At 55.8% G+C, this 14,788-nt stretch overlaps 1 protein-coding gene across 1 annotated transcript in view; it reads right to left on the bottom strand.

The window, feature by feature from the left end:
* OPCML (opioid binding protein/cell adhesion molecule like) overlaps positions 1 to 14,788 on the bottom strand; it is a 296,827-nt gene that overhangs the window by 94,394 nt on the left and 187,645 nt on the right. Inside the window, exon 3 of the mRNA XM_050910854.1 lies at positions 5,041 to 5,125. Within this exon, the coding sequence (XP_050766811.1) occupies positions 5,041 to 5,125 (85 nt within the window). The remainder of the gene's footprint in view (positions 1 to 5,040; positions 5,126 to 14,788) is intronic.

Raw genomic sequence — 14,788 nt, 5'->3', positions numbered from 1 at the left:
TGCAATATTACAGCGAAATTAGCGGGCACCGTAATTATAACTATCAGGAGCAGATAAGACAAGTTAAATACCAGCTACCTAGGGAGAAATTATTATGCCAGCCAGGAGGATCCAAATGCCAGAATCCGTGGCTGTAATTTCACTGAGTCGCCAATTACAGCTCCACCACGCAGCGAGCTCTACCTTGGAAACGGCAGGTATATATTTAGCTGCTCCAGAAAACTTTTTGGGTAGGAGGGGGAGGGAGGGGGCAGCGATGGAGCAAGTCCTCGCTAATCTGCTCTTCGCTAATCCCCACGCTTTTAGCATTTGCACACAAAAAGCGGCAACTCTCTCCCCACTTCTCAGGAAGGATTTAACAGCAGAGACGTGGCTGCATTAACGCTTCTTTTCTCTGCCGGGTACCGCGCTTGCACGTTGCACGGCGGCGGGTGAGTGTCACAACCCCCATTAACAGGTAGGTAAACTGAGGGCCGGTGGTTTGACCGAGAAAGAGGGCAAAAAAAAAAATAAAAAAATCTCATTTCCCGACTTCCCAGACCTATGCCCAGAGACTGTGGTCCTGCCGCCTGCTCCTGCTGCTTTTATTTTACTGAGGCCTCATTGTGTGCTGGGAAATAGACTGCGGTAGATTATTACACCCCAAAAAAAAAAAAAAAAAAGAAAAACAGCATTGTCAGAAATAATTAAAACTATAATTGCAAAAATAAATAGAAGAACAGCATCTCATGATGTTTTATTCTGGCTTTTTATTTTTAATTGGAATTGTTCTCATGCTCGCTAATTGACAAAATACAGCCAGTCGCAGGGTCTTGGATGTGAATGAGCACAGCTACCCTGGATTTTTGGTCTCCTTCACAGAGAAGCAATGGGGGAGGCCACGGGCTCGCCAGAAGCGAACAGAAAGGCAGAGGGGGATTTGACTTGAAAATCTGCCTTTAAATACAGGGGCAAAGCATCTCTGTATTATTTAGTTTAGAGAAAAGCCTAGTCATACACACCTAACGTTTTTTGTACAACCTTAGCACCACCTACGAACACTCGTTTCTTCTAATCGTCGCTGACAAAGAACTGCTGTTGGCTCCATTTTACAGATGGGGAAACTGAGGCAGAGAGCAACAGAGGAGCCTCCTCAAGTCCCAGTGTCCCTGCGGCGACAGCCAAGGAGAAAACCCGGTGCGCCCTGTCTCCCAGCTACTCCCTCCAACCACTGAAACACACTCTCCTCGCCTTTAAAAAAAAAAGAAAAAGCGCCAATATTTCTTAAATACAGATAAAACTCTAAAGCCTTGAAATTTTGAGCAGCTGTTGTTTTATGTCTTTATGAACTGTACTGATGCCTGTTATAAAAGGTCGGTTTGCTGGCGGCACAAGCAATACGATCCCGTTCGCTATACAACCCCGTTTTAACACCTCTTGAATATTTGCCACAGCAGCGGCGTTACCTGCGGTTCAGCCGCTGCCTGCAAAGCCTTTGCGCTCCGGCTCAAACTCCGGCAGGCCTCTGCGACGGTGAAGACGCTTCCACTGCTGCGATGCAGCCGGGGTAAAAACACAACCCAAGGTTTCTAGCCAGGGTCAGCCCCGCTGGGATTGCTCACCGCGCTGGGGATCTGCCGGCGATGCCCCCATAGCAACCCAGGGGACGGATGCTCGCGCCCCGCGGCTCACAGGGCACGCATCCAAGAAGCATCGTGCGTAGAAAGATGAGACTCGGTGGCACTGTTCCCAAAAGCAGAGACCCAATCCTTGTTTCCACATCAAATCCCAGCTGGGAAATTAAAAAGTGACCTTCTTCAACCTCCCTGTCCATTACCAGTGTGCTCCCTGATCCGTTTCGTGTCCCAGACTGGTGTGCAACACGGGTTACTGCTGCCATCTAAACACCTGCCCCGCTTCACGGCAGAAGGTTCTGTATTTCAGAGTCAGGTAAGAGGCAGCTTGATTTTCTTTTTAACAGTACACAGAGAATTTGCAAACTGCCTTGAGTTCCCTGGAGAGGAAAGGTGCACGACTATTACGGGAATTGTTTGCTCTCACAATAAAAAGTAGTGAATTATCAACAATCTCTGCTTAAACCAAGGGAATCGCTTGCTGCTGACCTAGAAGTTGCCTGTAGATGGAGCCTTAGCTTCTGCAAAGATTACGCTGAGCCTCCCTCCGAAAAAGGGTGGAGAGCTGGAAATGGAAGCGCCCAAAATCCAATACAGGAAAACCACAACCAGCCTGAAAAGCCTCCAGGTTTCCTCCACTGCTAGCATGCGGTTCTGCTCTCTCTCATCCCCTCCTTTCTGCAATGCAACGTGTGGTTAAAGAGCTGATCTTGGAAAGCAAAGAGCTTCCATCAGCCCTGCCGAAGCCAGGGAGACTCGCAGGCTCAGCCCATCTCATGACCAGGCAGCAGGATGGGAGAGGACCTGGCCCCTCCAGACCCAGCAGGATCGCGGCTAGTTCTGCAAGTGCAACAAGCTGGAATTAGAGGTCTCAGTTTTTCGAGGCCCAACTCCTCGGTTTGAGCCCCAAGTGCCATTTGGCAAGGAGGACAGCAGAAGACACCACATCTGCTCCTACTGTGGGCTCACAGACCGTTTGCTGGGAGCAAACCCCATCGGGGGCTCCACGCTAGACATCTACCACAAGCATCACCCACACGGGAAGACTGCCCAGGGCAGTTTCCCCTTCCTGGCTCTCCGTAAGGTATTGCAGCCTGCAAAATAAATACCAGCCACATCCTCGAGACGCTCCATCTTTGGGTTGCTGCGTGCAATGCCTTGCCCACCTCCAGACCCAAGGGAAGACGGAAAGCTGCTCGCTACTCCGAGGCTGCAGAGGGGCAGCAGCAGGGAAATAGGGGTGGGAGAGAAGAGGGGGACCGCTGGGAAACAGCAATGCAAGAAGAGATGGGGAGAACTGAGGGCAAATAGGAGCTGGAGGCCAGAAACCTGACTGCAGCAGGGAAAAGCTAAACTTGAAAAAAGGAGGGGGTGAGAGCATGGAAAAGATGCACCAGAGAGCCTGGGCAGGAGCAGATGCTGAGGGGGTAAATGGGTAGAGAGCAAGTGCTTTTGGGGCAAGGGGTTCCTCTAAGCGCCGGCACTCAGAGTCCCACCGGGGGATGCAGAGTTTCTTACAGTAAAGCTAAAATACCCCACCGCTCCGGGGCTGGCTGCTTCACAAACATCCCCTCTCGCAAACAGCACAGAAAAGAAGCCAGAAGCTTAAAAAAAAAAAAACACAAGGAGATCCAAGTCAGCCCTCTGCTGGCAGCAGGCTCGGCCGGCACTGGAGCTGCAGGGGCTCCCCGGGGAAGGGGCTCAGCGTCCCACCCAGCTTGCTCACAGCAGGCACCCATCCTGCTCTGACCTCCACGAGCATTGCCTTGGAGAGCCCCAAACCCCACGCTTCACCGGGGAGACAAATTCAGAAAGCGAGGAAAAGAGCACCAAGGCCAAAGGCATCTCTCCAGGGGACTGTCTCCTCTTCTTTAAACTGCCTTGCTCACGCCAGCTCAGGTTAATCATCGTTGCAGTTCAATTATGAAGAGCACAAGGAAACACGCCCTCTGCTCTCCTGCTGTGCTACAGCCCCCGGTTACACGGGGTGATGACAAGTGTGTCCCAGCGGGTCCCTGGCTGGGACGGAGGAACAGGGATGCGCCCGGCACAGGCAACACCCCAAAGTCCGGCAGGCACCGTGCCAGGAGGCAGGTAGGCACACAAGCGACCAACGCCTCTCTCAGCAGCACAGACCTCGAGCCGGAGCCTGTTTCCCACCACCACATTATGCACCGAACATTTCCCCTCCACAAAGACCACCCCAGCCACGGAAAACCTGCCTGACCCCCCCCTCATCTCTGCCACCCAGGCGAGCGGAGCACCCTCTGCCCAAACCGGCATAAGCTCCTCATCCTTGCGACGGCTCGGCTGCTAACGGAGAGCATGACATGCTCGGCTCGCTTGTGCCATCCCCGTGCCCGGCTTCGGGAAGAGCAGCTGCTCTCTGCTGCAGCCCTGTTACTCCAGGTCTGAGTGAGGGAGCAGCCGGCCTCGCGGGGGGGGCACACACCGCTCGCTATTGCAGAGAAAGCAGCAGACTAACTCCTCCGGACTCGCTTGCTCCGGACTCACGCCCCACCATCCCTGTGCTTCTTGCCCCAAGTCCCAGGGTTGCTTGCCCAGCTGGATTAACCGGCTCAGGTCCTCCCTGGGTTGCCTGAAGCACGCACAGCACGACCCAAAGCCCCGGACGCGAGCTGACTCCCCGCCGCCCTCTGAAAAAGGCTGGGCTGCTATCTGCTCATCTAGCCACACTGCTGCGATGTCTATTGAGAGCTGCTATCCAACACGGGTAATGCACCATGTACACCTGTAACTCATTCAGGGAATGAAAAGGGATGCTCGGCCGTATTGTGCGGCTTAGAAGTGGCCCATCCGCATATAAGCTGCCTGCATTCCTCCTACAGCAAACAGCATAAGGTAAAGCATCCATCAGAATTCATAAGATGCACCCCTAGAGTAAAAGATTGATTTGATATTAACAGATTCGTGCAGAGACTATAAAGTGATCAAGGCGAAACACTGACACCTCGGAGGCATCGCAGCCCTGGAAACCCACCGGCAACGCAGGCTGGCATCGGTGCAGGCAGTGCGGACCCCCCCCTCCCCTCCCACACAGACACACGCACGGAGACAACTTTGGGAGCGTCAGGCAGCGCTAACTCGCTGTCTGCCACCTAAGCCCCTTTGTCAGCACCTCGTCTGGCACCCGCAGCCCCCCGCCAGCACCGACGGGAAGTTGCCAACCCCGCGCTGCAGCCCGCTCCCCGCCACGCAGCACTGGCACATCGGTTCCCCCCCAAACCGCTCCGCTGCGGTGTCCCCTGCCACGATGGGGACGAGCCCCCGGGACGCACGCAAAGTCTCCAGCCGGTCCCAGGAGCCTCCGGCAGCCCCGCTTGGCGCACAGCATCCCCGGAGAGCCGCAGCCAGGACCCCCCCCCCCCCCCAGTGCCCCCCAAGACAGAAATCCAGCTGCTCCTACCTGAGCGTGGCACTCTCCCCTTGCCGCACAGTCACGTTGTCCATAGCTTTGGGGAAGGTGGCATCTCCGCTGCGCACGGGCACTCCTGCGGGCACAAGGAAGAGCAGCCTGAGACAGAGGACGACTAGGCACCTCCAGGGCAGGGCTAAGCACCCACCGACCCCCATCCTGGGCAGCAGGGACTTTTCCAACAGGCAAAAAACACACCCGACAAGGCCACCAGGAGCGAAAAGGGGATGGGGGGGAGTGGGGTGGGGTGGGGGGGTGGGGAGAGGAGGGAGGGGGTGCGTGTGTGTGGGGACGGGGGGGAGCAAAACCACCGGGGCGAGCGATGCGGAGCTCCACGGAGATCAGGAGAGCCCCCGGCAAGGCAGCCTGCGAGCACTGAGCCTGCCGAGCGGCATCCGGAGGGAGTCCCCAGTATCCTTGGGTGAGGGAGGAGGACGGGAGGGCCGGGGGGGAGGAGGAAGAGGAGGAGAGAAGGTGCAGAGCAAGAGATGAAGGTCACAGATGTGTGTCTGCTCGAGACGCTACTTTAAGATTCAGTTGGGCACGCGCTGCGGAGATCTGGCATCAAAAGTTTATAACCCAAGGAGGAAACGTAAGTGTCTCTGGCAGAAAAGGGAGGGCGGCCATAAAAACAGGCTGGGGGAGCAAAACGGACTCGGAGTTGGGCTGTTTGCCGGCTGTTGCTCTTTTGTTTAAATAATAGAGGGAAAAGGAAAACGAAGACGGGGGAAAAAAAAAAAACCAAAAACCAAAACCCCAAAAGCTCCCCAAAACGCCGATTCTGTCGCAAGATCGAAACTTCCCCGCGGAGCTGCAGGCGACGTCCCCACCGCCCAGACGCGAGGCAGAACCAGCGATGCTCCTCGGCTCCGCAAAGTGGGTCTTCTCCGGGGCTCCCCTCCCCTAACCCCGCCGGGGGCGGGGGGGGAGCTCGGGGTGGAAGGCTGCTCTCCCAGCTCCCGCTCAGCCGAAAAACGGGGAGGACGGGGAGGACGGGGCGCGGAGGAGCGGGCGAGGCGGCGGCGGCAGCGGCAGCAGCATCCCAGCCCCGCCGGCGCGGCTGGCCGGCAGCATCCCCGGGCGGCGCGGAGGCTGACTTCCCGGGGTTGTCATGGCAGCGGCTCCATCACTGACCGGCACTTTGGCTCCCGCACACCCGCACCCACCCGCACACACACACACACACACGGCAGGCAGGCAGGCAGGCAGGCAGGCAGGCGGGGAACGGAGCGGAGGGGAGCGGAGCGGCGGCGCACACTTCACACGCCAGCCTTTAACCCCCGCCGCACCGCGCTCCCGGCTCGCCCAGGCTCCCACTAGCCGAGGGGACCCCCCCCCCCAAACCACCACCACCACCCCCCGCTTTAACCATTTCAACCCCGGCCGGAGAGGGGACTTCACTCTGCACACAGCCTCAACGCCCGCCTTACAGCCCCCGCTGACACCCCAACCCTGCCGCCGCATCTTTCTCTGCATCCTTCTCTGCATCCACCTGTTGATGCATCTCCCACCCCGCTGCGCGCAGGGCTGGGACCGCTTTCTGCCCTGCGCCTGGGCAGCAGGTAGCAGAGAGGGGCTGGGAGCCTGCCCGCGGGCAGGGCAGTGAGAAACGGTGTCCCGCTGCCACGTTGTTTGCCCCACGGGATCGTGTAGGCTGGATGGGAGCTCCAGAGGATCTCCCTGCCCTGTCCCTGTTGTCCCCACTCCTTGACACAGAGATCGTTGCGGTAGGAAGCCGGTTAGAACAGGGCAGTGCCTGAGATCAGCAACAAATTTCCTCCTTGGGAGGCACCCAGAGACCACCATTTACCTCCTCAAAGAGCAACTGAGGGCACCAAGGCCTCGGCAACCATCCAGACACATCTGTCTCTGTGCCTACAAAAGAAAACCAACCTCACGCTGCCATCTCCCCGCAGTGTGCTGTACGGTTCCTCATGCCCAAGCCAAGACAGGCTGGACTTCGGTTGGGTGCCTTCCTCCAAAGGCGCATCTGCCTCTTCTACTGAATATATCATGGGGAACCTGCCCCTCTCAGGGGCTAGAGGAGGAGCACAATGACCAGTGAAAGAGTTTTAGCTATTTTGGGACCCCAACCTCATCCAGAGACCCAAACACAGCCGCTAAAGCTGATACAGAGGTTTTGCAAGGGTTTTTCAGTGATCCCAAGCCCAATGATCAGCATAGCAGGCCCTTTGTATATGGCAATGGGACGCAGCGACCCTAAATACGCTGCTAGCCACAGGCCAGCACTGCAGAGACGCGTGCTGGCTCCCGGCACCAGCTATGGCTGCAGGCACCAGAGGAATGCTTACTGCAGCTTGGATAAATAGGACAGCCTAGGAGCGGAGGGAAGCACCGAGAAAAGCAGGGCTGAGTTTTCCATCAGAAAGCTCGTCAGCTGCCAAAAAGTTGGCTTAACCCTGAACGTGCAGGTTGGCTCCTTCCTTTCACCCCCAGCAGTCAATGCTGGGCATCCTTCAGGGGGGAAGGATGGGGAGGAAGGACGGGGAGGAAGGACACCCCATCTCCTTCCCAATCTGCTCCCACCCTGGCACAGAGGAACCGTGTCTGTTGGCAGGGAGGGAGCAGCAGCAGAAAGGAGTCAGCACAAACCCATTGCAGCTCCCCACCAGCGAGACAGCCCGACCTCGGGCGCTGCTGAGCCTCGTCCAGCAGCAGGACAAGCTCCAGGGAGGAGGATGTTGCAGGGACCAGAAGCTCTGCTGGGTGAAATGGTGTTTACCCCTTGGGATAGGAAGCTGTAGACGTAGAGTGCGCATAGCAGAAAGCCTGCCAGAGCCGGTGCAATTCAGGAAAGGGGAGATTTAAAGGGGAAAAAAGCCTGTCTGCCTCAGAAAGAGCCTCTGAGGAGGCTGGAGAGACATGGCTACCTGAACAAATGTAAAGGTAGGGCATAAACGGATAGATAGACAGCTAAACTGGCTGCTACACACAGCTGGGCACAGGTAAGCGTATATGAGGCATCGGGGAGGGGAAAGAGGGGGCTGGAAAGGGAATGTTATACATATTTACGTAATGGAAACCTGCCTAACTGGGTAGGGACCCATCAGCCTGGAACAGCTATACAGGAGATATGTCTCAACCACATTGATGCTGGAGGCCACTTTGGGCATCCGATAGTGGGTGCAGGTAGCCAGAGCAGCCGCTCCTGCCCTGGTCTTCTGGACCACCCCATCACAAATATCTCCCAGTCCCATTGCTCTGGTTAACGTTACCTCCTGAGTGAGCACGCTGCCATCAAATGAAGGGGGCAAGCTGGGACACGGGGGAGAAAAGGGCAAGGGAAAAAGAACTCAAAATCCAGGAGGCTACAAAATCTGGATGCAAACACAAATGCAGCAGACGTGAAAGCAGAGCCACTTTTGTACCTAGACAGTTTGCAGACCTGAGGTTGTACGGGGTAGTCACGGGGGTGGCCTCAGTTCAGGTCCGTGTCTAAAAATATCGCCTAGCTGAGAGGGACTCAGAGGCTGGCACAGGCCCTGGGGGCACCAGGCATATGGCAGTGGCAGATCCTGCTCCTCACGGTGACGTTAACAAGCCCTGACCTTCTCTCATCATCCCAGAGGCTCAGAAAGAAACCGAGACTGCAAGGACAAGTCCCTCCACCTCCCCGTCTCTCGCCTCCCAGCCGATTGTCAATCTCAGCTTTTATTAGTGGTGCAGTTTGGCCTCCATCTCCCTCGGAGATTTCTCCCTCATTGCTCTAATCAGGAGCTTGCAAATGTCAAGAGTACAGGCCTGGAAGTAATTAGTGAGGGACCGGAGCCCGGGGGCCGTGGAGAGGCTCTGCAGCAGCGCAGGTCCGGCACTGTGCTGGGGAGCAGCCTGCAGCCACCGGGACCTACGGACAGCCGCCCTGGATTTTATTCTCCGGCCTCACTGCTGCTCCCAGGTTATTTCCCCCTTTCTCCACACAGCTCAGGGCATGCTGAGATGCTCTCTGTGCAGCAGGGAGCAAGTCCAGCTCCCTTGAGATGAGCTGCAGCGAGGGATGGGGAGACTCCAATGATACCGGGACCCTACGCACTTGGCCAGCAAGTATCACCTCCCTGCTCACGAGCAGCCTTCGGGACACCACCTCTTCCAAAGGAGCTCCAAAGAGTATTTCTAACTCCTTTGAAACAAGACACAGATGGTCACAGCCTATGGCGTTCCCACGAGCACCCTGCCTGGGCAGGGGAACGCTACGAAGCACGGACACAGCTGCACCAGCGAGGTGCACTTCACCCCGGGACAGCAGCTTCTCCCGTGGTGGGCACAACAAACCACCATGTCCTCGTCAAAGGGGAAAGCACAGTCCTCGGCAGGCAAAGAAAACTAAATCTTAAGGCAAAGATAATGGGAAATAGCTTGCTTCTCTTTTTTTTCTTTTTCCGAGATGAACTTTGGTGTCTCTAAGCCATTCAGCCTTGTTCGCAACTTGAAGGGGTTAATGCTGCACCCAGGAAAGCAAAAACCCAGCAGAGCCGTAGGGGAGAGCAGTCCTTGGAGGATCTGGGCTTGTTTAATCAAAGGGCTAATCCTTGCTCCCAGGGATTCGCCCTCCAGCGCTGGTGGAAGTGGAAGTTCTCCAGATCTCCCTCTGGAAGCCCCAGACAAGCTTTTTCAAAGACGACAGCTCCTCTCCAGTCCCCGGCTTGCAGACAGCTGCTCGGCGCTTTCCGAATTCAGGGCTCTTTTAAGGCATCTCTCTCCTGGGGCAGGCGGAATTTCTAATCCTGAACATCTTGGCCACACTATCTGGCCAAGATGTATGTAACACCTCCACGGCGAATAGAGCGAGTTGTGTCTTGTTGGTATCCTGCTACGTACAGATGGCGTCTGGGCTCGGGGCTATAAGATTTTTAACTAATATCTTTCTGCACTATTATCCCCTCCTCCCTTTTCTCCCACCTCCTCTTTCTCTCCCTCCTTCTCTCCATCTGTCCCTACCCCCTCTCTTCTCCACCTTTTCTCTTGCACACTTGCAGCTGCTAAGTTTTACCCAGCATGTTTGGCAATCCATCCCAACACCTCTTCCCCCACACCCCGCCGCCCTGCTTTCTTTTGCTCTTCCCGTTTGCTGCCGAATATTCTCATTTCTTCACCCAAAAGCAAGAGCACGCACGGAGAGCACCGTGCACGGGCAGCAGGAGCACGCACACCCCATGGCAAAGTAGCGCAGCAGGGAGAATCACATCTCACAGTCCCGGGATAAAGCTGAGCAGCCGCCGGCGCATGGGACCGGGGGGGATAGAGCAAAGCATCACCCCCTTCCCAGGATGAAAGCCTTAGGAAAGCCGCTCACAGCTGGATTGACCACTGCCCGGCCGATGGCACACGCGCAGCTCTCCCCCTCTGTCACCCTTGCCTCTCTCCAGCAGAATTTATTTATCCCACTTAATTTTTCCAGTTGTTTTATCTTGTTTTATCTTCACTATAAATCAGGCTCTCTCCGCAAACTGAACTTTTATTTTCCGTGCTGTTACATTTAATGCATTTTATCGCATGAATTTAGCGAAAAAAAACCCGCTGAGGTAATTGTGAAAAAAATGCAGCCTATTCTTCAAATTGATCGCGGTGCTTGAGCTTGCCTGGGCAGAAAATGCAAACTCGAGACTCATGCTCCTCGCTAACAGCCGACTGCTGGGCTGGCTTAGCAGTCAATGCCCAGGTAGCCCCTCCGACACCATCCTCGTGCCCTAAATGCAAGCACAAATGCCTCCCCACTTCCACAAAATCCTTCCAGGAACATGCAAACCCAGCCCACGGTCACGCCGACAGCGTGGCGAGGCAGGTCGTGGTTCAGGAGGATCTGCAACACCCGCCCAAACGCACAGCGATGGCTGTGGATTTTAACGGGATTACTTTACACTTAATGCTCGGCGTGCAGCTAAAATCCCCGGCTGAACCAGAGACATATGGCACGCTTAAACTGCGTGTAAACCTGACAACTGAAATTCAAAAAGGAGGCAGCTCTGAAGACACCCACCTTGCGGAGTTAAAAGCAGCCTCCCTCATTACACCACATATTAAAGAAAAAAAAAAAAACAAAACAAAACAACCCCAACAAACTCCTCTGAAAACACCCTGCGCTGCTCAAGCAAACCTCGAAGGGGCTGGGACACCTGGGTACAGCAGAACCGCGCGGAGCCGTCACAACATCACCCGAAAAGCTTGAAAGGCGAGGATTTCATTTTCCAGCAGTATTTCTGACAACGATCCAGGATTTTTTTTTTTTTTTACTTTTTTCCTAAGGAAAGCAAAATGTTAAGATTTTCTTTGTGATGCCAAGATTTTTTTTGTTGCCGTTCCTGTTGGTATTTCGTGCATTTGGGCATGTTTTCAACTCCCATGCGGTCTTTCCCTTAAAACCTGACTCTCGAGGGAAGGGGCGGGGGGGGGGGCGATTACAGACATGCGACATTTTGCTTCGTTGCCAAAACATTTCCATATCAAAACGCGCCAAAGTTCAGCCTGCTTCACGGAGGACATTGTCTTGCAAAAAAAACCTGCCAGCTGATCGCCAAAGAGCACAACAAAAACCCCACTGCATTGCGTAGTCCCTGCTGGCATCTGCCAAAGAGATGCTTCCAGGAGCCCATTCCCAAATTTCCCACATCCCTGGGAAGCAGGGGGTGGGGGGAATCAAACCGGGGCCAAAAGGAGGGAATTGGAGCATCAGAGAAGAGAAAGAAAGTGCAGGGTGGGGGAGTACCTTCAGCTGGGCTTTCTCCGGGTGGATGGAGCTCTGCTCCAAGGAGGGGTGTCTGCAGTCACCCCGCTGCAGGCAGGGACGGCACGCTGGGGGGACATGGGACACAGAGCTTGGCTTCGGGGGGACCAGAGGGGAGGTACAGCCTGCACTGACCCACAGGGACAAGCAAGGGGGGGGGGGGGGCTCGAAGGCTATGCACCTCCAAGCACCGCTCCATTAAGGCAAATTTATTTGGAGGGGCAGGGAGAGGACACAGGGAGTCCCTCTGCCTTCCCCTTAATCATAAGGCACAATTTGCAGCACCATGGGAGGCTCCAGCCCCACAGCGCCTGCGGGAAAGGGGAGGGAGGCAGCCTGTCCCCACATCTGCATGGCTTTGCCCGTGTGCAGGATGAGGCCAAACCCCCTTTGGACAGTAAACAGCAATTAAAAGCCTGCCTGCTTCAAACAGCACCCCAAAGGACATGGGTTTTCCATAGCGGGGTTGCTCAGGGGAACCTGAACGTGTCACAGGTACCTGGGTGTGCGTTACGGGCACACTGCAGCTCGAGGGCTGCTGGGGACAGCCACCGTGCATGGGGACAGGGCTGTAGGGCAGGCTGCTGCTGGGGACAGAGCCCGTGTGTCCCTCGCCGCCCAGACAAGGGCAGGGCAGGCAGGTTTGAGGTTGCAAAATGCCCTTCTTGCTCTGAACCCTCTGAGCTGCAGGGACAGGGGAAGGGGGACAGGGGACAGGGAAGAGCCGCTCCATCCACCCGTGGCCCAAAGTCCTATTTAGAGGGAAGGGAGGGAAAGTAGGTTATGAACAGCGGAGGCAGACGAGCTGCTGTAAACAGGGCAGCAGCGCTGCGCACTCCCACAGGCTCTCGTCTGCTCAGAGCACGGCCAAGCACGGGGCAGCGCGATGGCCCCGTTTCCCCCCACTGCCACCTTGAAGGGCCCCCCATAGCCCCAAAGTGAGGCAAGGGGTCGGGAGCCGATGCCGGGGGTGCTGCTGTTGAAGAGCGGGTGCTGATGGAGCCATGGCACAGCACGCTGCACACACCCCATCTTCCCAGCCCCAGGGACTGGGGGGTGCCCCAAAAAACCTACATAGCTTTTCTGCAGAGGGAGGGACACAGCCATTTTGCCCGGCTGCACACACCCACCACGTCCAAGGAAGCAGGAGCACAAGTCTATCACATACGCTTGCCTTTGCAAAATCGTCTGCCAGCCTAGAGAAAGCCAAGGGCCACACATGCACTTGGGTCCCCACCACGCACGAGCATCTCAGGTTCACCCCAAACCCTACGAATGAGCCTGACTCAGCGCCGGGAGGCAGAGGTCCGAGTTTGGCAAAAGCCACTGCAAATGTTCAAGTGCCACAAGCTGAACCTGAAGCACAGAGAGAGGGAAGAGGAGGAGCAACCACGCAGAGGATGGTGGTCTTCAACTGAGGGCACTGGCCACCCCAAGGTCCAAGGAGCCAGGAGCACGGACAGGCTTGAAGGCATCTCTGAGATGAAGGAGTTAAAGAAAGATGTGCAGATGGGAATGAGCTCTGACAGCAAAGGAGCCAGGCTGGGTTTGATGTGGTTTCTCCATCATTAGTATCATACTCATGTACCACCTAATGACTTCTCACTGGGACAAGGTGTGGAGGCACAATCACGTTCCCAAATTAGTCCAGGAGCCAGAGAAACACCAGAAAAGACGATCTTGATCACAGATGGCTCGGCATTGCTGAGCCTGGACATGCAACGTGCATTTGATTCTTACCAGCCATTACAGACTAGAAATGGAAAACAGGACCTGGGATTTACTCCTGCATCCGCCACGGTCTCGCCCTGACTGTGGGCACGGCAGCGAGCTTCTCGGAGCCCCTCAGCATCCCTCACCTGCCGAGTGGAGCAGGAACATTTCTTCCCTCTCCTGGAAGCATGACAAGGCTCATTTCGTCGACGCTTGCAAAGTGTTTTGTGAGCTCTTAACTGAACGAATAAAACAACAAATAAATAGATAGCACATAGCCCTGTTTATCCTATTTCTAAATATGAAGCCATCGCACAGCCTCTGGGCTTATTTACAAAATACAGAGACGTAGAAACGATCAGAGCGCAGTTGTGCCACCTATGCTAGGCGCTGGAAGAGGGAAACACCACGCTCTCGGCTGTGCTGGGAGGCTCAGAAACGGTGCCCCCAGCACACATTCAGAAGATGAAAGAAAAGAAAATCATATCTAGCCATTCTCCTCAGTACGCACTGATATTTTTCACACCTGGATGACACGAGAGCCACCCACCTCGGGGCTGGCTGGGCCAACACAACCTGCTCCGATGCTTGGAGGCAGGAGGACCAGGCATCCCCCAGCATTGGGCTGAGCAGCAAACCCATCCCAACGCAATGCAGCCACAACTGAGTGCAAGCCCCGATGCCTTGCACAGCCCCGCTCCCATCCAGGGCAGTAGGGTTTCCCAGCCCGGACCAAACCTCAGACCTGTCTCGGTATCGGCAGAGTGGCCAAGACAGCAAGATTTAAAGATAAAGAGGGAGGGAGGAAGAGAAAAACATGCCTGACGAATTCCATAGGGATGAATAGGAGCTTGAAAACCTGTCCTTCCCTTACAAGCAATGGCTTGTGCCCTGCAACACCGGAGTCGAAGCACTGCACTTTGTGCTCCACCTGCCCACCATGTACCCCTCATCCCCTCCGACACGGTCCTCTCCTCTAGGGCAGGATGGTCCCCAATGGCCTCGTGGCTCTCACCACCGAGTAACGCACCCCTCGCCCTGCCTACCATCACCCCGGGCAAGCCCAGCAGCCTGCCTCTGCCTTGACACACTCATTTTCGCACCTACACGCTCACCCGCTCTCCCAAGGCAGCCGGCCAACGCACGGGAATCTTCAGAACATCTCGCTGATGGGGCAGCTGGCTTTGCAGGAGCTCTCAGCTCCTGCCTGCGTTGCCCGTTGGAAAAGGCAGAGGCAGGAGGGTTGGGAGCAGAGAGAGCCGAGCGAGGTCTCTGCAGAATTGGGGA

This window comes from Gymnogyps californianus, chromosome 25, assembly GCF_018139145.2.
Source record: "Gymnogyps californianus isolate 813 chromosome 25, ASM1813914v2, whole genome shotgun sequence".
Lineage (NCBI taxonomy): Eukaryota > Metazoa > Chordata > Aves > Accipitriformes > Cathartidae > Gymnogyps > Gymnogyps californianus.
This window is presented reverse-complemented; position numbering and strand designations above follow the sequence as displayed.